At 38.0% G+C, this 25,291-nt stretch overlaps 2 protein-coding genes across 7 annotated transcripts in view; both read right to left on the bottom strand.

The window, feature by feature from the left end:
* Positions 1–1,252: 1,252 nt before the first annotated feature.
* LOC107996302 (putative aminopeptidase W07G4.4) lies at positions 1,253–21,601 on the bottom strand. Of its 5 annotated transcripts, none has more exons than XM_062085711.1 (8): positions 21,465–21,601; positions 16,922–17,203; positions 13,260–13,368; positions 7,204–7,351; positions 3,730–4,082; positions 3,263–3,541; positions 2,533–2,772; positions 1,253–1,731 (listed from the first exon to the last, which is right to left on the bottom strand). In XM_062085711.1, the coding sequence occupies exons 2-8, from the start codon at positions 17,197–17,199 to the stop codon at positions 1,300–1,302; spliced, it is 1,839 nt and encodes a 612-aa protein (XP_061941695.1). In that variant the 5' UTR covers positions 17,200–17,203; positions 21,465–21,601; the 3' UTR covers positions 1,253–1,299. The 5 variants fall into 5 exon arrangements, with proteins under 5 accessions (XP_061941695.1, XP_028521779.1, XP_061941696.1 ...); XM_028665978.2 differs by lacking the exon at positions 21,465–21,601 and adding an exon at positions 19,422–19,564; XM_062085712.1 differs by lacking the exon at positions 21,465–21,601 and adding an exon at positions 19,153–19,343.
* LOC107996301 (sodium-coupled monocarboxylate transporter 1) overlaps positions 21,269–25,291 on the bottom strand; it is a 46,443-nt gene continuing 42,420 nt past the window's right edge. For both annotated transcript variants that reach the window (XM_028665974.2, XM_062085710.1), the window contains exon 6: positions 21,269–23,967. In XM_028665974.2, the coding sequence (XP_028521775.1) occupies positions 22,821–23,967 (1,147 nt within the window). In that variant the 3' untranslated portion in view covers positions 21,269–22,820. The remainder of the gene's footprint in view (positions 23,968–25,291) is intronic.

Below are 25,291 nucleotides of genomic sequence, written 5' to 3' on the forward strand. Positions count from 1 at the left end.
GTATTAATATGACGGAAATAAAGTTGTCTTATATCGTGGAAGTTCGATTATTTTATTGAAAATGATATTAATCAAGGTGTCATTTTTATATTTAAAAAATTCAATATATCATTTGCTTTAATCAATCTCAGATATTATTCCAAGAAAATGTTCAGTATTGGTATAGTATCTTCAAACTTCCTATCCGATAACGCTTAATTTAGCAATCAAGACGAACAATATCGCGATTCCGTTTGTCGACGCGAGGCATGTAATCCTTGTCCATTTTATCAGGACCGGCCGATAAACTTCCCGATAGGAAAGGTTCAACAATACCGGCGCGTGTTATCGCTGTCCCGCGCTTCGACGTGCTAGCGTAACTCGCTCTGTCACGAGCCGGTAATCGACAGTCTGGAAAGTTCGACGATTCTTGTCCACTGTCGCGCCCGCCTAGATTGCATTCCGCGGATAGGATTCGCAACAGCCGACAAGAAAGATTATCGGCATACGTCGCGATTTTTCTCTGGAATTGTGTAGAATGCGCGTAATTTTCAATTTCTCCCATTGAAATCGCGAGAGAATTGATTATATTTAAAAAAATTGTGACTAAGAGAAAGTTTTCTCTATTTTTTTGTTGTTGTGTGTAAATAAAGGAGTGTAGAGATAATTTATTAAAGAAGAAGAGAGCTATGTTATTGTGAATGCATAGGTCGATTATCTATGTAGGTATTGAAGATTTCTACAAGATCCCTGTCGATCACTACATGACCTACATCTCCGACAGAAGATATATTTTATTTCTTTATATAAATCAGGATATTTATCGTATGATGGATAAGAAAAACTTATTAAAAAAGACACATTCTCATTGATTTTGGAAAATTTTCAAGAATTGAATTACAATAATTTTAAATAAAGAAATTAAATAATAAAAGACGAACAACCATAAGGAGATAAAACAGTATCATCTCTTGAAAATCTAGAAATCTATTTAAAAGTAAAAAAAGAAAAGAAAAAAAAATGTTATAAATAATACGATATATAAAAACAAATTTCAGAGTGTTCTTTTTCGAGGTTGATATTTTAGAAAACGTTCATCTGTGAATCTGTACTTATACTGTTGGTAACTTAGAATATGGATATTATCGATTCAAAAGGAAAATACGACTGACAGGAAAAGTTACCAACAATCGATAAATATTTCCGGATTTCTTCCATATCAACCACCAATATAAGAACAATTGAACCAAGAATAAAAGAAACCCCACACAAATTTTGAGAACTTTATTACAAAACATCCTTACGAACGAAATATCATCTTTAATTACACACCCCCTTTGGTACGTTCGGTCTGCACACTGGTTGAACAAGGGTCACGGTTTCTCCCCCACACGGTGGACAAGGGGCACAGGAGGCAGGTGGACAAACCGGAGGGCAACACGGGTCACAAGGTTGAGTACACGGAGGACAACAGGAACAATTAGGAGGTGCGCATATCTTCACATCGCACGGAGTACAAGGTGGACAGGGTTGGCACGGTTGAAGGCATACAGGCTTGCAGTCCACTTCGCAAACGTACTGCATCTCGAACGGCAGATCGTTTCGGACGGTGAGACATTTGCCTTGGATTAGATAGCAATAGGCCAATGCAAGAACCGGATTACCGCTGTAGGGTAACTCGTGGGGTAGGCTCAGATGTGGGGCCATGTCGATGTTCGTGTATTTTAAAGGAGAGCAGCTACAGGCACCGTGCTGCAATCGATACGAAGGGGATGAGGAAGGTGGTCGAACCAAGGGTGAGTGTAGGCCGAGGGTAAATGAGTTTTTAAACGTCATTGTAATGGAAAAGCTTTTTAATCTCCCATTAATGCCTTCTCGCGATACTTATGCTAAACTGATCGCCCATAAAAAATTCATCTTGCCATCTCCAATAAAGGGAGAAGCGTGCTCCGCACTCTGCGTATAAAACTGATTCTATAACGCATGTCGGGCTTTAAAAACGTACGATTGCAGCGATAAGTCTTAAGTAGCTAGTCAGACATACAGCTACGAAACAAACGAAATTGATTTCGCGAAGGGGTTAGGTTTGATCGTCCATTGCGTGGGATCGGGATAAGACCGGTAAAATCTGGGGAAGAAGAATTGATTGATTAGATACATCGATCGTTTATTCCGTTGAAAACTCTTGATTGAAGATCTGTTTCTCTGTTATATATGCGTATACAGGAAATACAAAATTAAAAAACATGATTGACTGATGATCCCGACTTAGGAAACCTGAAAACGTAATTTCAAGTAATAAAATTTCGACAAGCTGGCCCGTCTAGCTGGCCTCTTCGCAGTCGCGAAAGAGAAACTGTTTGGCCAATGCCAGAATTGGAGCACCTGTTGGAGGATCGGGAATATCGCCAGCGCTCGGGGCGATATCCAAGTGAGAATATTTTAGAGGTGTCCCCGATCGAGTGCCGTGCTAAAATTTACCACCAGCTCCTTCATACTACAGAAACGAGACAGATCATCTACGTAACACATTTTGAAACCTTGTCACCGTACCTTGTCCAGGCCGGAGGCCATGATCAGGAAGGCGGACGGTCCTTGATGGCCCCTGTTCGTGACGCCTGAACTGTCCTTACCCGAGTTCAGGATATCGTCGCCTTCCGTTCGCCCCTCGTGGAAACTGAAATCCTCCCTTCGTATCCTCGATATCTCGAAGGGGTCGCCCATTGTCTCGCCCGAAGCTTGAAGCTTTTCCGCGTTGCTCACCAAACGCGCCACTGCGTTGTCCATGGCGATCTTGAGTAATTATTTCGTTTAATAACGAAACGAACGATTGTCAAACGGGGTTGATAAATTGATGATATTCGCGATTAGAAATATTTATCGCGGTTAGTGAATCGAATCCGATCCGATTGGAGAATAAACAATATAACTAGAACTCGTGTAATAGGATTCCGCTAATTCCCCTCGTCCAGGCTATGACTCCTCGTTCGAATAATACAAGTTCGGATAAGTAGATTTAATCGGATTCTAACTAAAATTTCATTCGGATGAAATGAAACTCTGAAACTTCGCAATTTATGCGAATTAGAAAATTATTTGTATACAATTAGTCGTAAACACGTTTCGACTAACTGGATAAAACAGAAAAAAAGTCGATTAAAAAAACTATACAAAAATACCTTGGGCGTAAAAGTAAATACAGAATTTTACAGGAAAACGTTCTCTCGAAACGAAAGATTTGATCCATTGAATGAAATAAAAGAAAGGAGGAGTATCTACTTACCGAGTATCCTCGACCGGCAGTGAGTATCGCATGATGCGTCAACGTCGCGACCGTGAAAATATGCGGATTGACCGAGCACAGTGCCATTTCTTTGATATGGCACAGGGCATCGGCCATGACCAAACGGCCCTCCGCATCCGTATTCCCGATACGTACCCTCGTGCCGGATTTCGCGGTGATCACTTCATCCGAGACGTACGAATTTTCACCCACGCTATTCCTCACCACGCAGAGAGCCGCCACCGCCTTCACAGTCGGTGGTTGCAGCAAATTCACCACCTGAGAACGCAAAATTCACAAAATGACGTAACATGAAATTACACGTCATATCCTGATCCAACTGTTCATCAGAGAGAAATATATCTATCTCAAATTTGCAATATTTTCAATTATATTAATCAAGCTGCTGCACGCGAAATGATCAAATGGAAAGTTCGATAGGATCGTTTCTCCACTAGAAAAGGGACCTGCATGAATCCAGCGCAGGCCGCCGCCCCGCATTTATCCCTCGACATCCCGAACATGTTGCCCTTACTCTTGATATCGGCACCCCCCGTGTCGTAGGTAACACCCTTGCCCACGAACATCACCGTTTCGAGTATGCAGGCGGGATTGGGTGGCTCGTAGGTGAGGAAAATAATCCTGCCAGCGTGCCGCGGGATCATAGAGGCGGCACGGTTCACGCAAGCGAACAACGGGTACTCCTGGAGGAGGGTCTCCTGGTCGGACACCACTTGCATAGTCACGTTCGAGCCGCAGAACAGCTCCGCCAGATACTCCTCGACCCTTGGTGGCGCCATTCTTTCGGGATCTGCGCCGCCTGCGGGGAAATCACGTGAAATTAGCGTAGGAAACGAGATTTCGCCGGGGTGAAAGGGGTATTATCGGGGGTAATTCGGAACGGTGTGGACTTTATAAGCGAGGAATGAGAAAGATACAACGGAATGGCGTGGCTAAATTCGTATTTAACCACTCTTTCACCCCGGTTTTTGATTATTATTTCGTGATAGGGGAAAATTTCGAAGGAAAAATTTGCTGGGTTGGAGAGATTTTTAAATTTTAATTAATATCGTTCTGACAAAAATGAAATTACATTTACACCTGATAAAAACGTCATCTCTATATTCCTATTATTATTATTAGCATTGATGATGTTGCATCATCGTCGTACGTTTAAAATTTTCCAATACCGAGCTCCTCTCTAACGTTTAATAAACGTTCATTCCTATTATTTCTGTATTGTTATCTCGCACGGACTAATCGTTCCTCCAATAATTTAGGTTAACTATGATTTTGCACGAGACGAGAAGTGGATGGTTTCTAACACTTGCGAGTGAATTATTGTTGGCATAGCAATTCGGTGCTGACTTTACGTCACAATTAACGGGAAAGATCGAATTGTTGGGGGGAATTGTTATGGAAATAATTTCGAGAATTGTTCTGCATTTCTTAACCGCGGATTATCCTCCGTTATGGAATTTATATGTAATAAACGTGAACCGCAGGTTGGCACACGGTGCAAAAATAGAGTTAACGACACGCCAGAAAATGCGACATCGGCTCACTTGTTCTTACGAGTGGTATGTGGACATTCACCGTTCTTACGGGTGAGCAACGCAGGATATGAGTTCTTGCCACTCCACCGAGTGCACAGTTAAATTGTCTCTCAACCTTCCCGAGATTTATGTCGGTTCGCCATTTTTGTGCATCCCTCTTCCCTCAAAGCGAGCTTGTACCGGCAGGATTTTCATCAAAGAAGGGTTAGAGTAGGGAAAAACAGAGATTGGGTACACAATATGTGGAAGCAGAAGTGCAAAAAAAAAAAAGCGTTCTACATTATTTTTAATTTTCTTCTAATGACACGAATAAACGTACGATAGTCTTTAATTTAATTCTTGCTCCCTTCTTTCAGTAAAATGTATGAAGAAACGTCGAGTTAAATATAACGAAATCAATGTCGTTGCTTCATAAGTTTTGTATGTAGGGTGTATATATCCAACTTTATAGAAATTAACGCAAACTGTATGCATAATATTATGGCGAGAGAATCAGTGAGGTATAAGAAAAATGATAAAACGACGTGGTTAAATAGAGTTTAACGAGGCACAAAATTTCGGTTTAAATTTAAATCTATGGCATGCATAAATGGAATACTTCTCGTTCTTCTTGGTACATTTTATATACGAAAAAAAATTAACGTTTTACGAGAAAAATTAACCTTAATTTTAAGGTATAATTCAGTCGTTAAAGATCATCGGAAAATATTACTTTATTTTTTTTCTTTTTTTTACTCTTTTTTGAACGATCCTTTCCTCGAATATATTTTCAGCGTATATTATTTCAAAAGGATCAGCGTTTTTTTTTTATCATCTGTAATATTATTTTACGTGACAGAGAGGCGCGAGAGATACGTGAATGGAAGATTTCCGGGAGTTTTCGTATAAAATTTTCACGCGACACGTTTCTTCCATATCGGTTCCCATCGTTTTTTCCAACGGGGAAATTAATACGATGCATGTATCTCGAAACGAGTTCAAAATACGACGGATAAAAATTTCAGCCAACTATCATGGGGGAAGTTAAAAAAAGAAAAAAAAGTGGAATGACCCCACGATTAATAAATATCAATAAATCGACGAATCGAAAAAAATGCTGTGTACCGCTGTGTCCGATAATTATTTCTCAAAAGTGCAAATTTATCAAATTTATAAATTTTTCTTCCAATTGATATCACGATTTATAAAAGATAAAAGTTGTAATATCGTGTCTATAAATATATCGTATCAAAGTTGAAGTTATTATCACGAAAATAATTCAATATGCACGATTATCCTTCTATTTGAATGAAAATGAATATTAAACTTGGTCAAAAAAACTTGCTTGCACATTTTTAATAATTGCAAAGACAAAGAATCTGAAGTTAGTCAATTTGACTTAGCTTTTAAACTTCTTAAATAAGAACTTTCTTATGAAAAGAGTTGCATAAATATAAAGTTCAGGAAGAAACTTGTGAAATTTCTACACTTTCTAAATTAGGACATAATTGGATAATACAAAATTTAGCCGGTAATACGGGAGGGTGTAACTTTTAAGTGGCAAATCATGAAATTGCCTCCAAGTATAAAGCAAATTTTTAATTTAAGCTTGCCGATTCCTCTTTTTTTCTTCTTCCCCTTTGAAAATCATCAAAAATATAAACCAGACTGAAATATTAAATACAATAATTTTTTAATCGTGCACGAGGGAGGCTTGGAATTTTTTAAACATTCGTCGAGAAAATGCATGGACGACGTGTCCCGACGTAATGTCGCGCGGAGACGTATATATACGCGACTTTTTCTCGCTTAATTAAACGCCCGAGATTCTTGCAGGGTACGTGCAAGTGGAACGGCCTGAAATTTACATTCTCTCGACCGCGAGGAACGCGAACAGGACGGTTAAATCGTCGCGCGTTCTCCGCTTAGAGAAGATATCGGGGTTGATGGACCCTTGCAAAATACTTTCTTATATAATTCCTGCAATATTCATACGCGAGACATTTCAACATTGCCCACGATAAATGCAATAAGCAAAAAAATTCCAACAAATATTCATTCGAATCCAGAAAAAAAAATTTATCAACTCGAATATACCACGATTTCTTCCATAACATCGATCTTGTTAGATTTTAGAACTCAAAAATAAAAATTGATATGTGAAAATATCGGTTGAAATTAAACGGAATAACTATAATAATAAAATAAAAGTATAATACTAGTAGTTAACTGTCGCGTGGCGCTAGTATCGCGTATCCATAAAAATGGCCTCTAGCAAAGATTTCTTTCTGCTAAAAGACAGGGATACACGAGGATTTACGGCCAATCGGATACGAAATGAAACGAGAGGATGTCGGGCCATTCTTTAGTCTGCTCGAAGACAAAGATTTTGGTTCAACGACTTACCGATGTCTCTCGCGACGTATCTTCCACTCTCGAGCGCCGAGGCCAGCTTCACGATACCTTGAAGCTTCTTGCTACAAATCGGACTCCAGACGCCCAGTTGACACGCCTTGTAGCAACGATCCGGGCACGTCTCTCGCACCTCTAGCGGCTGTAACAGAAAACAGTGGAGAGGATTCGTGGTTGAACAATTTTTGATGCGAACATTTAACGACAATTTAACAATTTATTTTAATGACTAATAGAAGAGTAGTGAAATTGTCGATTGAACGATAGAAGCTATTCCTACGATAACTATGAAATAACAGAAAGTAGATATACAAATGTACGTAATATTAAAAAAAAAAAAAAAATAGAATATGTCGTAAATATTATGTTTAATTATTATATCGTAGAAAAGGTATATGCAATTAAATTGTGAAATTGTTGCGAACCTGGAATTGGACGGGAATTGTTTTTATTACGAAAACTTCAATTTTTTTTTTTTTTTGCTAAAATTAATAATTCATGTCGGTGGTGAATGGAAGGGGGGGTTGATTGAATTATTGGCAGGTTTGTTGGAAAGGTCAGGGACTCGAACGGATCGATGGTCAATCTGGAACTTACGTCAGTCACTGTTCCATGTTATAATTTTACAGTGACTGTAGAGTGGAATGAAGTGAAAAAATAGGTCGTGGACATATTTAATTGACCAATAATTACCTCGTAAGACAATAACTTCGTAAAATCTTAATTATCTATCTAATCGAGAGATTTGCCGAGGAATTATTTTCATGGAAAATTTCTATTCTACAAATCTCACCTTTTTAATTATAAAACACAAAAAAAGAACTATTTCATCGTGTTATCCATGTCAATAAAAAGAAACCAGGCAGAGACCTCCAAAGGAAGCCTGTGAAGAAAAATCGATAAAGAATTAACCCCGGGAGAGACCAATGTCCAAAGGTTGTAACGTTCTCCTGAAACACGGTTTCCTCAAAAGATACTCATCATAAACCATTAATAAGAAACAGGAGAAAGAAAGAAAGAAAGAAATCACCATCTTAATCCCTTAATCTTCCAACAATCAACGCACAAATTCTTTCCCGAATAAAAAAAAAGATAAAAAAGGAAAGAAAGAAAGAAAAAAGAAAATTGATCCCACGAGTCACGTGATACGGATCAAAGGGGTCAACGGTCGCGTTAAAGAAACGTGAGAAGGGAATAGGGAGGGGTAAGAAGAAGAAATTCACGGAGCGAGGACTCCAGTTTCCGGCGGAAACTTATACGGAATATTTCAAGAGGCGAGGAGGCGGATGGTTCTCTCGCGCCGTAGACACGTCGAATTCTAACGCAGCTTCCAAGCTTTGCTCCAAAAAAATATCAAAGCAGATAATGCTCTTTGCGAATCGTTTCATAATTTCGGAAAACAGCTCTCTTTTTTCCTTTCTTCCATTCCCCAACCTCTCCTCCTATTTTTTCTCTTTCTCCCTAACCATTCTCTTTAAAAAGTCGCGAAATTACCCTTAATCCTCCTCCCTTCTCCCGTCTTCTTCTGCCTCTCTTCCCTTCCTTCCTTTTTCTTCTTTCGGCGGAGGAAGTTTCAGATTCAGGCAAGATGGGTTTCTCATCTTCGTTACCCGAACGCCCGGCATAGTTCCGCGTTAACGTATTCGCTGCTCGTATCGGAGCCGCGTGTCTGTCTATCCGATACCTATTATTTCGAAGTAGGTGAATAGTTTACGAGTATGTACGTGGCTGGCGATACCCTATGACAGCAACGAAATCGAGGCAACGTTATGTAACGGATTAGACCGCTAATACATCCCTCTTACATCCCTCCCCCTATAACACATCGACGTAATATGTTTCGTGGACGTTTTCCGTAAGGGTGAACGCGAGAGACAGATTCGTTTATTAACGTTTCATCTTGCGTTGAATATGGCTCTCTAATTTTATTTTGCATTTTTGAAAAAATTGATCAATGCCAAATGATAAATTATTATTAACAGATTTTTAATATTGTTTCATCGAAATGAATTAAATATCCCAGAGAAAATTATTTTGCGTAAATTAAGGATTGTACGTTTTGTTTTCTTCCTTTTGAAATGTTTCGATAATGTGTCGAAGTTTTCAATCTTAAATCTTTAAGAAATTGTTATCATTAGATGGGGAAGTTAATTTAAAATCAATTTCGAAACTTTCATCCTTACGGGTTATTCAATATTCGTCTGGTATGACACTAAGATAATCTCATAATCGAATCTCGCGATCGACTACATTCCATCATTCTCAGGGCAAATTTCGTAGCGTAGGGGAAAGTTTGGAGGAATATATAATACTCCAATCAGAACTTTCTTCGTAGTTCCTCGAAACGATATCGGCGTAATAACGGCTGAAATTCCGAATGTTTAAAAGAGCCCGATAATTTCAATCGAAGCAACTGAAATTCCTGGAGCATCGAAAGTCGAGTAATATTCGAAGCGGGGTTAAAATACCTGAAGCTATTTCAATCTCGTCGTTGACCACTTTCTTCTTTCTCGACGAAAAAACTTTGAAAATTCTTCGAAGCATTGATAAAACGTCGAATAGAAAGGAAGGAAAGTAAAAAAAAAAAACTTCCTTTTTCCGAAAATGACGAAAAGAGGAAACAAAATCGAGAAAAAGAAAAAGAAACGAAAAGAAGTATCTTTCCCTGAAGAAATAAAACAAAGTAGAAACATACGAGAGAAGAAGAAAATAATCATTACTAGAAAAAAAAAGTACTCAAGGAAGAGATAAAAGAAAGGAAAAACCGGGAAAGAGAAGAAAAACTCCTTTTAAAAAAATAAGAAAAACAACAACATCAAACAAAGTTTCACGTTTTCACGAAATCGAATCAAAAAGAGGAAACGACAGCTTCATTTTCCCCTCAAAAATCAAAAAAGAGAGAAAAATAATTTCAACAACATCGCTATACCGAGAAAAACTCTCTTCTTCGAGAAAGAAAATAGAGAAGAAGAAAATAAAAAGACCCACAGCTAATGTAACCGAAATAAATGCCTCTCTAAACAAAATTACGAACAAAATATCCAAGATAGAGAAGAGATTCTCTAGAAGAGACACTTGAAAAACGAAAAAGAAAACTTTCACCTCAAAAAAAAAAAAAAAAGAATAAGAAAAAGGAATATTAATCGAGGGGAGGATGAAACTATGAAGAGAGGGGGAAGCATCTCAGGGCACGGAAGAAGAGGACGAGGTACAAGAAGCTGCGTTGGAATTCCTAGGGCGTCTTTAGGTATTTGGAAAATGATGGCCCCGTATTCGCGAGGTCCTCCGAGGGAAGGAGTTGGCTAAACGACGCGGAGGAAGCAAGGGCGCAAAGAAGGGAAAGCGCGTCGATGGATCCAGACACACGAAGAGATCCTTCCTGGGCCTCGAGTATTTCGCTAATTAGGTCGGCTAGCCGGCCGCCTGGATTTAGGAACGCGAGGCATCCACTATTCTTGGCAAGACCACTCCTCTTCACCCCTCCTCCCCCGTCTTATACTGTTCACCATCGTGAGCGAAGAAGATCCCCCTACCCCCTTTCTTCCCTCTCGCGTATTCGCGGTTTAAAGCACGAGGCGGATACGCGCTGAAGACGAAGGGATGGAGATTTTGGGGACGGAGAACGGACTTGGAGTTCGTTTCTCGTAAACGGGGGAGGAGTGGATCATCGATGAGGAGTTGATCCTTCCGGAATCAGACTTGGTTTCAATTCGTTACGTTGGAATTTGCAACTTGACTGGGTTTTTTTTAATAATTTATATAGCAATCATTTCGATAAAGGGATGAATAGATTTCAATTTTAAGAACGAATTATTAATATTATTAGAATACATTCAAAAAATTACTCTTTTTTCATGGATCAAGTTTCCGAAGTGTTTGAGACGATGCAGAGGTTATAAGTGAACTCGAGATTTAATGACCCACGCTGTTTCTTGGAAACGCATTCCTCTTCCAGGAATCGCGTTTAAAGTTTGAGATAAATCACGAGATCTATGTGAGCGAGAAGAGTGGAGCAAAAATTAACCCTTTCCTTTACACGACGATATCTCAGGAACAGAAAGTGCTATCGAGATAAACGAAAAAGTGTTTCAAAGCACGAGATTCTGCGCTTCTGATGACTCGGAGTTGTATCGATTCAAATTTGTTCCAATTTTAATAGCGCCTATAATATCCACGCGAAAGAAATAAAATTCGTAACACGTAATTTCCAGATGACAACAAAGCGGCACGTTAACCTAAATGTCGCCACTATCAGCCTTTCGTGCTAATTAATCTTGTCTCCTGTGTGGCGTTATCGATAATTTCGCAGGCAAGATACCACGCAGATACGATTGACCAATGTCAAACAGGCAATCCTACGGCACAACATGGCTCGTTTCCGATCGTAATTCCGATTGTCAGGTATATCATATCGTTGGACAGGAACGAAGCCGAAATCGATCTCGATTTCGGGAATCTGGGAAGATATCGATGAACAATGGCGGACTCGTAAGATATACTTATCCATCATCCACAGCTAATGTCGCAACTGCGCGTGACAAATGTTGTTTAATAGCTCTGTTGACCGCGCGTTTCGCATCTGATACCTGTCACGCGCCGGTGTTTACTCAAAATGTCGACGAACCGGAACTACATACGATTTTATTCGCTCCAGTAACCGAATTCCCATGATTATCGCGATAAAGATTAAACAGGGCAACGACCTGTCTTGTCGACATCGCTCGTGCTCCCCATCTTTGTCGAAGATACTTTATCGAATCGCTTGTAACGGCTAAGATCGGATCATACATTTACGAATCCAATGTTTTCTTCTAAATTTTCTAAATAGTTTTTTTCTGCAATAAATTCTTCGACGATGATTTATACTTATTTTTATTCGCGTACATAGATGATGATAAAAAAAAAATCATCGATAATTAAGGAATATCAGAGTCGCGCGCGGAAGAGTGCGCGTCAAGGAGTGCCGAAAGGGGTGGAGGAAACGCCTGACCTTGACCGGCCAATTGATTTTCCACGAAGGCTCCGTGGTCGTAAATAAATCAGAGACGAAACTTTTCAGTGAAATTGCTTTCCAGTGAGTAGTAATTAACGTGGGCCATCGAGGGGATAACGAGGTAATCTAGAACGTTCACTTGGCCTGATCCGATTCATCCAGAAGTTGCCCAAAAACTGTCTGTCTCGCCGATTGTCGATCCATATAATAATGCTCCAAACGACGTCGTTGGTTGTGGATTAAGACGAGGGTTTCGGCCCGAAATTCATTCGATCATTTTGGCCGACGAGTGGATTTAGGTCGGTTTGACGAGCAAGCCAATCAGAGTTTGCCGAAACACACGGGCACAAGGTCTGAATTCCTTTCAAACACAGGCCACGGGCTTCCTATTCTCCGAACGTAGTCACCACGCCGCCCAGCACTCCGTTGTCTCTGTTTGATTGGTTTAAATGGCGCGGCAGCGACCACAATTCGACCGACTATCTGGGAAACGCTTTAACCAGCCGTGTTGCCTACAATTGAGCGGCGCGCGTTTATCAGCGACGTTGACGTTACTAATCTTCGGCTGCTCCACTTTCTTCCGGGCAACTGTTCGATCTGTCGTGTCCCCAGTCAGTTTCCGCCGTTTCCTTTTTACTCCACCCTCCTCCCTTTGACTCGATCTGCTTTAGTTTCGAACGTCATCCGTGCGCCCTTGCGCCAACAGGAGGAACAATTGTTGGGTTCAGCTGATTGGGGCACGGTGTGTGTCGACAGTTCTTCAGAAATTACGATATTTTCGAATCGAATATTCAGGTTCGTTAAAATATCTCATCTAACGTTTTTTGGATATCTAGAAAACGCTGGAATCTTGTTACTTGTTTTCTTTTACGATATGTACGATTCTTGTACAAAATTTATCAAATACACGTATATCACGTCTATTTTGAATAATCTCGAAATCAATAAAATACATTTCTGTGCTATACAGATGTATTTTTTGATTTGTCTTGAAATTACGAATGGTTCGAGTTTCGATACAAAGATAGAAAATTGCGAAACCTAAGTGAATACTCACCACGTAGAAACCTTCGAGGGCTCCAAGAAGAGTGACCAGTTCGACGTTCTCGAAGCGGATATCCGGCAGGAGCGCGAACAGTGGACATCTGACGCCAGCTTTCAACGCTCTGTTCAAACAAGAATTTTCGGTTTAATAGATTCGATCTGTGTGGAAGAGGAGAGAGAAGCCGAAAGGGTGATCAAACGTAGGTAGTAAAATTAATTCTATCATCCCCGGATACGAAAAGGGTAATAATACATCGACGTCAATTTGTCGAGATCAATGTTCTATGAAACGGGAATAATAAAATGATCGTTTTCGAATTAACTTTTTCTAACAAATCAAATTTTTTTTTCAGGTTTCACAGAGTATTTTTTATCGCATAATAAAAAAAAAGAAAAGAAAAAAGAAGCCAGTTTATTTGATAAATGTGTAAAACCGTTTAAAATTTAGCGACTAAGCGTTAAATAATAATCGTTGTACGTTCATTTAAAGGTAAACCGAGAATAGAATTTCAATAAAATTTTATTCATTGTTTCATTATAAAACGGCAAATTGTGCGTTATAATGAAATACGCTTTACATATATGTATATATATTTAAAATTCAACGTAAAAACATTATTGGCAATATTAATAGAGCCATGGAAAAAGTTACATCTACCGCTAACATAAAACTTAAATATAAATATAACAATTAAATCAACGAAATAATAATCAATGAAAGATTTTAATTGCAATAAATTCAATTATGCTTTTCGATAAACAAAATGTATTTAATACGTTCAATTAAACACGAGATAATCAATAACAATATATAATTATTAAGAATAACCTAATATTTATCATCCAATTAAAAATAAATTGTACTATAGATCAAAGTTAAAGTATTATCATATATAAATAATCTATTTATCCGAACAAAAGTTCAATTTATCGATTCTCATTAAAGGACTAAGAAGAGAAACATCAAAATTGAGCAACGAATCGAAGATCTGTACTGGAATAATAACCGAGTCCACTTCTTATCAAAAACTTATCGTATTTTTAAAAAAATTGCAATCCAGAGATTACAATTCTTCAACCCAATTTCTCACGATCTTCGAAGAAGATTTCTCGTCCCGTTTTTTGGATTTCAATTCAAAAGCGCGAGACAGAAGATCAAACGCTGGCATTTCTCCCCTTTAAGACGCATAACGTAACCAATATCTCATCTCCCCGCGAGCGTCACCTCGAACGCAATTTTCTTTCCCCAAAAATGCTCACGTCGCGCGGCTTTTGCACCGCAAGCGTCGCGCGAAATCAAGGAATCGCGCGGACTAATATCGGACGAAAAGTCGAAAGTCGCTCCTCCCTGCTCCTCCCCGCTTCCGTCGCGGTATTTCGGCTGTCACCGCGCCACGTATGCGGGGAATCCCCCTGGCGACGATCTCGGGCCGCGGAATTTCATTTTTCAAGTGAAATTCGAGACAGCGGGGCCGTGCGGATCGCGAGGAATCTCGCTTTATTCGCGCGTGCACTGGAAACCGACGACGATTCGCGAGAGGATCGTGAGAAACTGAGGATTCTTCGTCGCGGAGGGGGTGGTTGATTAATCGCCTCGAATCGGATGGAGAAGTTGTAGAAGGAAGCACGGGAGCGGATAATGGATAGAATTAGATGTCTCAGTCTTGGAGTCTCTTTTCGAGTCTCCTTCTCCCTCTGCGGAGACGCTTGATTACTTTGGTCTCTTTGCGCAGGCTACGATTCTTCTATTGCATTTCGCTTTGACGCGCGAATATTGCAATTTGAAACTCTCGGGAGTTTCTCTCCTCGAGAATATATCCTCTCTCCTCGGGATATAATGTATCGATACCGACTGTTCGATATTGCTCTTTTACTCGTCGAGCGCATTTCACTCCAATGTTTATTAATAAAGTCGTCGCGGAAAAAATTAGGAAATATGAATACGAAGGAATAAAGAATAAAAATAGATTAACGGGATGATAGGCGGAACACTTGTACCGTTTTCTCTTTCACGGACAGAATTTTCTCTCAAAAGTTTTCCCCTATATTTTCCATTTTCTCTCGTCTTTCGCCATCCATATCTATTCGACAAACGATATTATTTCTGGATCGGAGGAGGAGAGGGGCTGATTGTTCATCGCGAGAGAAATCTATCAAAAGGTTCGTCGAACCTCGAACGTTTATTCCGCGGTATTAAAGCGGTAAAAAGCGCGCGACGGTAAAAGGCGGATCGAGGGGTGGTTACCTTGGGTGGTGGCCCCTCGATCATGAATATTTAACCTCGTCTCACAGCTTCGCTTCATTCCGTATTTATTAAGCGAGAGACACCTCGCGAATCAGATGTGCCATTGTCATAAATAGACAGGGTCGATCCTTCCGTTAAAAACTGATAGATCCGATGAATCATTCAGCCGATCATGCACACGGGCAACCCTTCTTTCTCGGGGGTCTACCTATTTCCGTGTGTGTTCTTATAAATATTCAAGAGACCCATTTATCTTTCCTCTTGGAGGACATCCATCATACGAAGCGAGGAGGGGGTGGAAAAAAACGTTTCCAATAGCGAGATAGCAGGTGAATCGAGCCGTGTTCTCGTTCACTTACGCGAGAATTTAACGAGGTAAAGACCACGTCGATTATCGCAGAATTTTCAGATATCTTTGATGCGAGATTTATCGAGCATTATTCGTCAGAGTGATCGATAATCATGATTAATTGAAAAACAATAACGGGGCAACGAAGTTTGTACTATCGATGGCAAAATCAATTTGAAGTCGGGCAATCGTCACTTGTCGTGAAATTGAAAATCAAAGTCACTTGAAAATAACTTGATACCGAGGATCAAAGTTATTTAAAGATCGTAATATCGAGAATAAAAGATATTTGATATTATCACGTTGTGAATTTAATATTGGGAATTCAGATGACTTGAGAACTTGGATCGATTTCTGGATTTAACAGAATAATGAAACTTTTGAAAAAGTCAAACGATTAAAATTTTAAAGTTTGAAATTATTCGATCAAATATACTTGGACGTATCCATCGAATTTATTATTACTTAATAATTTGAAAATTTGCGGACGACGATTTGTTTCGATTCCACTAATTTTTCATTTCCCTCGATGATATCTTTTTTTGTCGCAAAAAACATTTGAATAGTCGTATTCAAAGAGAAGACGAAGTTATCCAACGCGAAATCTTTGTTATTCGACAAAAGTAATCCATCGAATGAACCTGTACTTTAATATCTTTAATTATTATTACAGTGCAATTAATACATAATTACGCGACGATCGGATTTAGATAATTTGCCTGTTCTTGTCTATCTACGTTCCCAGAAAATAAATGATAAATAACCACGAACTCTCTCATTATTTCTATTTAATGTTATTTTCAAAAAAAATTAAACATTACGAATTTATCCTTACATAATTCCGTACTGGAAGTTAAATAATAATTTTAAAAAATTATTATTGTCGAATTTTAAATATTTTAAAAAACACGATTCTATTATCTATCATCTTACACGACTAAAAAACGAATGCACTTAATATAGCATAAGATTAAATGTAATTACAATTGGAAAAAAAATTTTAAGAGTTAGTATGTATATAATGAGAGAGAGGGAGAGAGAGGGAGGGAGGGAGGGAGAGATAATATTAATTGAATCGTACCTCTTTACGCCCTTAGTGGCCGCCTCGGCGAAGCTCCGCACGTCGTGGTAATCCATGTTGAGCGGGCCGGTCGGACTGTAAATGAGCCTTTTCGCGGGTAAATTGATGGGCAAAACCGCACCGATTACGCCCAGGGCGGAATCGATCTGGGCAGCGCTGAACAGAACCGTTTTGAAAGGCTCGGGCTCGTCGTAGCCCGGCGCGCATCCTGACACCAGGATTATGCCATCGTAGTCGCAGCTGCAGATGTTCGGCTCGATTTTCAGTTGACATGGCATCCATCTGAAACGAAATCATCATCACTTGTTAATCGTGCCATTAATTGTCCTAGTTCATCCTGATTTATCGATAATTATTCGCCAATGATTAGCCAGTCATTGTGGGACGCGTATCACTATCATCCAATCGTTAATCAATTATCCAATAGCATTTCGATCGGCTGTTATACATTAAGATGATATTATCGACAGGAATATCAGGAAGATTTAGGTAACTAGGCGTGGAGTTAAGAAAATCTGGCAGTTTAGTTGTAATATGAGGCCGAGGTGGCAAGTATCCAGAGTATTAGATTTAAGAATAGAGATTTATCTAGGATCTTGGATAATCTCGAATGAAATGGATGTGAGAAAGAATAGCGTAGCTTTTCTCTTGGAATTTTTCTCTTGGTAATTTTTTGGGACACGATTCTCTTGGTTTCGAGAGTCGTTTACAATAATAGGATTTATTATGATTCAAAAGTTAACAGATCTTTATTAATATAAATTAATTATTTTAATAAAGATATCTTATTAAAGAAAACAGTTATTTATTATTCGTTATTTTTGATAAATTACATATAGCGAAGGAAATTCTTCCGTCGAAATGATTGCACTAGGAATTCGATATAAAAACAAGAGTTCCAGAAAGCCAAAGGCAATTTGATACGAATCTCCGAGATCTCACGTGACTTCGAAATCGCTGCGGTTCCGCCCACGAATCCGTGATTTATCGTGAAACACACAACCTCCTAACCTAACTTTTGAGAACCTTTCCGTATCCTGATAAATTTGCCTTGTTTCTCATCGTTTTCCTTCTTTCTCTAATACAAAATCTCAATTTTCTCAAAAACATTAAACACCCTCACCTTGAGTGTTTTTTAACGAAAAGTTGAATGAGTTTAGAAACTTTGCTTTCAAACTGGTATTACCGTCGAAGGAAATTTCACGAAGAGAAGGTTTTCACCGAGGAATACTCGAATCCTTGCATGGTGCAGTTATACGTAAGAAGAAAGTTTCTGTTGGCTTATTTTCGCGGATTCACGGCCATAGGGGCGTCTTTTCGCAAGTTTGAGAACCAGTTCGCCCCCCTGGGGACGAATGTGTTAAATCGCGATACAATTCGTAATTTTTTTGTCTTTTCTTTTCGTTATCAATCACCAGACATGCCTCTTGAATTCTATCATGCATAAATATGTAGAAATTTGATTGACATATTTGATCTGAGCTGAGTTTCAAATATTGTTATCTGAGTATCGTGAAAATTTTCTTATTGCAAAACTTGAAATTATTTTGAGATTCAAATTCATATCATCATTTTATTCTTTACATAATATTTTCTTAATATTTATTTTGTAATAACCGATTGAAATGTTCAAAAGTGCACATTTATAAAGAAATAATTTTTGATGGATATAACTTTTCAGAAAAAAGATATATTAATTAGAAAGTTAGAATATTTAGTAGATAGAGATATTAAATATATATAATATATCTAATATATCTAATTATATTTAATATAATTAACTATATTTTGATAAATAATTAAAAAAACAAGAAGAATATAAAAACAGGCAATGATTAATAATTACATTACTATCCTTATAATATAAAAGTACATTACCAAGTGATTTACAATACAATGACTACTTTTAAAAGAAGCAAAATAATATAAATCTATTAATGTTCATGAATGAATTCAATTTAATAGTAGAATTATTAAGTTTACGAAGTCAACCGGTTTCAGATCTTTTGTTTTTTCAATTATATAAAATGTATAAGTATTTTTGACAAAATTAACATATCAACATTAGTCCTTGTTCAGAGAGAATAGATAATCACATATATTAAATTATTTTCAGAATAGTTCTTTAACTTTTGTCAATATATAATCAATGTATAATACAAATATATAAGTACATACTTATAATTGGTAAATTTAGTGTTAATATGTATAACAGAAGAATATTTACTTACATTACTTTATTTATTTAAATTAATCTAAACTTCCCTCAGAAAAATATTTATTCTTCACAAGAAATATTGAACAAACACTAAAAAATATCAAAAAAATTTAAAGCAACGTTCTTCTTAATACAATCAAAACTAAAACATGGCGGTTTCTCGAGATGAGCCGAGCTACACCGAATTTACACGAAGCCAATTGGGCTAACGATTCCACAAGGAAACATGAGCCTTTATACACAATTACACAATATATCGTTTCATCGCTTCGCGCGTTTTACCTCGATTCGACCGCCATGATGTACACTGTAGTTGCAACGTATCCTTTCTAGAAATTATCCTCTTCTCAAAATCAATAATGACTTTTCTATCGGTCACTAGATCACCTCGAAGGGATTGGATCGAAACTGTGCGTGAATCACGATTAAAAAATCGTGTAGAAGGTGGAGAAAATCGTGACGTTGCTAGACGTCTTTCGACACGACGCGAGATGCCGAAAGGACCGAAATACTAAGGAAGGAAGAACAACGACCGATCGACTATCGCTCTTCGCTGCCTACTTCACACTGGATATCGATTCTCGTTCACACTGCATCCATCTTCTCTTTATTTAGTGTTTCTTGATTGTCGATCATTTTGTTTCGTAAATGGGATTTTCATTGACATCATCTTGAGAATTTTTATTGTTAACAGTGTACAATCAATATGGTCATGTGAGTAATTTATCTTTTACTAATTATTTGCATATATTAATATAATAAGATAGGAATATATAAATCATTGCTAGACTGTGGATGATTATGCAAATTTATATTTTTATCAAAACAATAAAAAATTAATAATAATTTACAACAATTAACAATAAAAAATAATAGGTTTTTTTATTTTATATATTTAAATTTCTTTTAAATGCATAAACATTCATAGCATAATTATTATAATAAGAAATGAAATTTTGGTAATTCGTTTTATTACAATAAGAATTTGTTTATTGTTTTTATTACAATTATTATATTTACTACATTTGCGAAATCATTTTAATTAAATTAAAATAAGATGTAAATCAGTTTTTAGCCTAAACTTAAGATTTAAGAAAAATTATTTTATATATATTATAAATAGGTTATATTATTTTTGTTATTTTTAATACGTTTTTTTCCAACGTTATTTTTTTACGTTTTGATTCATTCTCTAAAAAATATTATATTCACTTTACTTTACGAAAAATATTTTTTTTATGCAACAATGAAAATGAAAAGAAATTGCTATTACGAAATAGGGTCATGACTCAAAAAAGATCGGGAAACAGTGCTTTAAAAAACGTAACTCTTCGAATCACATTTTCTATAGCATCACTTTATACGGTATTCATAGAATCTAACTTCCGTACGACGTGATTTAACTTTTATATTATATATAGGAATTATAGTAAAATTTTAAAGCATCCAATTTCGATTATATTCTCCGATCTTTACGAAGAATTCTATTATATCATTCTATCGTGTGACCATTCTCTTGGCTCTGGTTTCTCATAATTTTGCAAGTTTACATTTGTTGACAGTTTAGATTGAAAGTAACACAGTCGATAGATTTCGTAACGCAAAATTTCCTAAAAGTTTGACGATAAAGTCGTTCGATTTTTTATTCTCTTTTTCTCTCTTTCTCTTTACATGACGCGAATTAATTTTTAATCCAAGACGATTTTCGATTTTCAACCCACGTTTCATTGTAATTTTTGCATTGAAACGCGATTCGAAGAGTGTTGAAGGAAACGTCAAAGCAATTTAAACGACAGGTAATAACGTTATCTAATCGATCGATTGACGTCATCGATTAATCTCGAACACGATTACGTGTCGAGACATGTGAATTTCTGATTGATGAATGTACGTGTAGCTACAGATTTTTATTTTGCAAAATAATAGATCTTTCCGCTATAATCGGAACTGGGAATGATTTCGCTGACTGATCGAGGGCATCGTTCCTGAACCACGGGTTATCGACCGAGCGGAATGATGTTATCGATTAAACTAGGGGAAAATTTGGACAGAACGCGCGCAATTTAAAAAATTTCGATGAATTGATATAACTAACAGAGTAATGGATGGATGAAAAAATGAAACGTCAATTTTCAACACAACACTTAAAAAACGCGATATATTTGTGCAAAAAAAGAAAAAAAAAAAGAGAAGAAAAAAATAAATATTCATAATATTTCATACAGATCTATTCGATACTTCATATAGATACATCTAACGCAATTATATTTGTTATACCTATGTTATGTTACAAAAATAACGTAATCTATGACATATAAAACTTACAATAACGTAGAGACGAAGCTCTGCGAGTAACGGAGGCACACTCAATGTACAATTTACGCGAATAGTACTCGCGCTCTGTCATCACACGCCTCTTTCATTTGCATAGTGAATCACACTTGTCGCAAAACGTAAACTCATACCTTTAAGAAATCTTGCGCAACGGACGCATTAACATCCGCTTGATATCTCACAATCTTATCACGATTCAATACTTTCGTTATAAACTAATGCAGGAGCGGAATCGGAGAGACGAAAGCCACCGGTGAAAGCGTTTCTATATCAAATGTCAAAGATCACTTTCCCTCGTCCATAATCAAGCGCGAATAAGGAACGTTTCTCGTATTACTGTTACATAATATATTTTGACGAAATAGGAATAGAAAATTTAAAAATAAAAATTAAAACAAAAATGAAAATTGATATGTACAAAAATTTGTAAAATAAATATAATATTTATCGCAGTATTTACAGATTGAATCAAAATTTGTTTAAATTCTTTTAAAATCTTGATTACGTCTTAAATATTCGTCCAAATATATTTCTCGATAATCGAATTCTTTAAACGAACATCGACATCACAAACAATCCACGATTCCGTTCCTGACTTGAGACAATGAGTATTACATGCGTGTGTACGTATAACGTACAGAGTTCTTATGGCAAATTTGCGAATCGAAATTCGCAAATGACTGGCTGTTTCCACGAAGTAATTACATATATAGTTTTACATGGAACTACTTTAAATGTACAAAGCTCGCGTGAATCAAAGTGAAACTCGTCAGTCGAAAAACAATGTGAAACGATCAAGATAATAGATAAAGATCTATGATAAGGAGAGACACGATGAGACACGATGAGACAATCGAATCAACAAAGTAGTTGCAGTTCTCTACGTGCACTGATAAATGCCATCGTTTTTAATCTGCAATTACAGAAAGCTGACTCGTTCGGATGAACCGGATTTCAATACACTCATTCTTCTTGGAATCTCTACTTAACGTAATTACTCTGATTAAGTATACGCGTGTACGGTAGGCCAAGTAATCACGCGCATGCGGTCTCAACGAAGCCTACGACTTTGTACTACCGTCTACCCTATAAAATCGCTCGCTCGCTCGCCAATTCTGAATATAAAAATCAAGATTTCTACGTGAAATCTATTGCTATGAAAACTATTACTAAAAAGATTACATGCAACATCATCGCCTGTAATACTACCAACACAGGACCTCGATCGACGAAATTAAAAAAAAGGAAGAATATTTATCACCCAGACAGGTTGGTTAACGCGACACTCGGAAATGGATGAAATACTTTGGAATCAGCCTCGGTTCTCGGACAAATCTTCGAGACTCCTCAAAGCCTCGTCCCTTTGTTGACCTCGTTGGTCACGTCGAGCGAGACGTTCTTAAGGGCGTTCAGCTTCTCTATGTAACCGACGTCGATATGAAGGTTCCCGCTGCCATCGACGACCCCCTGAAGAGTGGCAGTCTTTTCCGCGCCATTCGCGATCGAGGTCACCGAGGACGAGGAAGTAGCATTCGCCCCGTTCTGCTCGTTCTGCAACCGCGTGCTGCTCGCGTACAATCTCCGCCTTCCAGGGAAGAATCTGGAGATCTTCACCGCGAGAGGGTGAAGGAGATGCTCCTCGTACATGTCTCCTTTCGGGTCGGCTGTCACTAAGCTCACGATAATACCGACGATCACAGTCGACATGCTTCCTATGAACGCGTAATACATGTACGTGATGCTGTACAAGAACTCGATAGGGCCCATATCCTCGGTTCCGTTCCTAAGCAACGGTCCATTTTCATACGAGTTATTGGCCGTGAGGTTGTTGGTCGTGAGATACGGCATGCTGGCTGGCTTGGTGATCCATGGGGAGAACGTGTCGTTCCGACAATTCTCGGTCGACAGAGGTAACGTTTCCACGTTGTTGCTGACGGTCAGGTGGCCAAATGTGATCCATAAAGTGGTTACGTGGCTGAAGATCATCCCGGCTGCGGCACCCTTCCAGTTGGCGCAAGGCACGAGCATAGCCAGTAGAAAAACGCCGAGCAGGGGGCCGGAGGTGGCCGACGTCATCAGCATGGACGACTCGATCACTCCCGATAGCATTGCGATGAGGAAGCTCACTCCTATTATCAATATACCGTAGATAACGCTGATCAGCTTGATCAGGTGCAACTGCTGCTTATCTTTCAAGTTCTTCATCGAAGGTATTTGACCGAAGAAGTCCTCGAACGTGACCGTGGCCAGAGAGTTGAGATTAGACATCGCCATGGTGAGGGCGCTGTTGAACAAGGTAGCCATGACGAGGCCCAATAAGCCTGGAAAGTTGAGGAATTTATCTTCCACGTAGAACGGGACGATCTCGTCGAATTTGGAGATGTATCCCAGAGATAGGGGGTCGCAGTCCGCGTAGTTGGCGAAGATTACCATTCCAACCACCCAGGAGAGGGAGTACAGGACGAAGATTATAGGGATGTTGGCCAACATAGTCCTGGAACATGCATATTATATATATATATATTTTTTCATTGAAATACGAAATATATACTTTCGGATTAAATTCTATTCTCCGCTCGATTTTGACAACGTATGTCGTTTTTAGATACACGTGCGGTCGACTCGATAGCACCTTAGCTCGAGGAGGGAGAATATCTACCGTTAAAAGTTTGGCCTGCTGCCATTTGACCCTACCGTGGCTGCCAGCCGAAAGACTCATTGATTATGTGGTAAAGGGTAGTGCGGAGAGAATATCGCGAATCGAAAGGTATCTCGGCCAAAGATGGACCGCGTGGAAATCTGTTCAGCCGAGTTAGAGAGACGGTCCATGAATTCGCGAAACTTTTTTAGGACACTTTGAAACTCTCTTAATCCGACGACAGTTCGATACATTTTCCATAGAATTTCGATCGGATGCCGGGAGAGAGGGGAAGATATGTCGTAAATTTTTAAAACAATTTCGAACGATCATCTATTTCGTACGAATTTTTCCGTGAGCAAGAAAGCAACGTGCAATTTTTTCTTTTTCTTTCTTTTTTTCTATTCTCTACGGAAACTTTATCATCAACGGCCCTCGAAAATGTGTAATAAAACGACAAATCGTCGGTAATTTTGCTCGCTCGCGCGCGGTTATATGCCCTAATAAAAATCCATACGATGAAACATTTTTATTGCGAGAGTGGAGAACCATGGCCGCGATTATATTCTAATAAAAGTCCATTTCGGGCCGAGGTTTTTATCGCGGCCGTACCGACACTTCGTTTGTTCGAATTTATGCACTAATAAAACGATCCTGTCCTTGTCGATGTTACGTTATCCCGAAAGGGATAAATTGCCTTTGGAATCGGTCGTTAATTTGTTTTGTATTTTTTTTTCTCTCTATCTAGAAACAATGACACGCGAGGGACCAAAGGACTCGTTTAAACCTCAAACGAGATCTTTTCGCGCTCGAATCTCTGGTTATACAAGATTTAATTGGAGATTTCATTGGTAAAATGCGAAGAGACAAGTATACAGAGCCGGAGTGTAATTTTTTTCTTTGCAACGTAGGATTTTTCCCTCTAATTTTTTGTAATTCTAGAATTCAACTATATAAAACTATATATACTATACGATAATATTTGTAATGCAAAATAGATTAAAATATTTCGAGATAAAATTCTAAAAATTTATATATTTTGCACAAATAAGTTTAGAATTTAGAAAATACTATTATATCTAATTAAATCAAATATTATTTCACGTTTAAGTAAAATATTATTTCCTATTTACATTTGGATTCGAAAATAGGATATAGGATCGAAAATACAATTTATACA

This window comes from Apis cerana, linkage group LG15 (assembly GCF_029169275.1).
Source record: "Apis cerana isolate GH-2021 linkage group LG15, AcerK_1.0, whole genome shotgun sequence".
NCBI lineage: Eukaryota > Metazoa > Arthropoda > Insecta > Hymenoptera > Apidae > Apis > Apis cerana.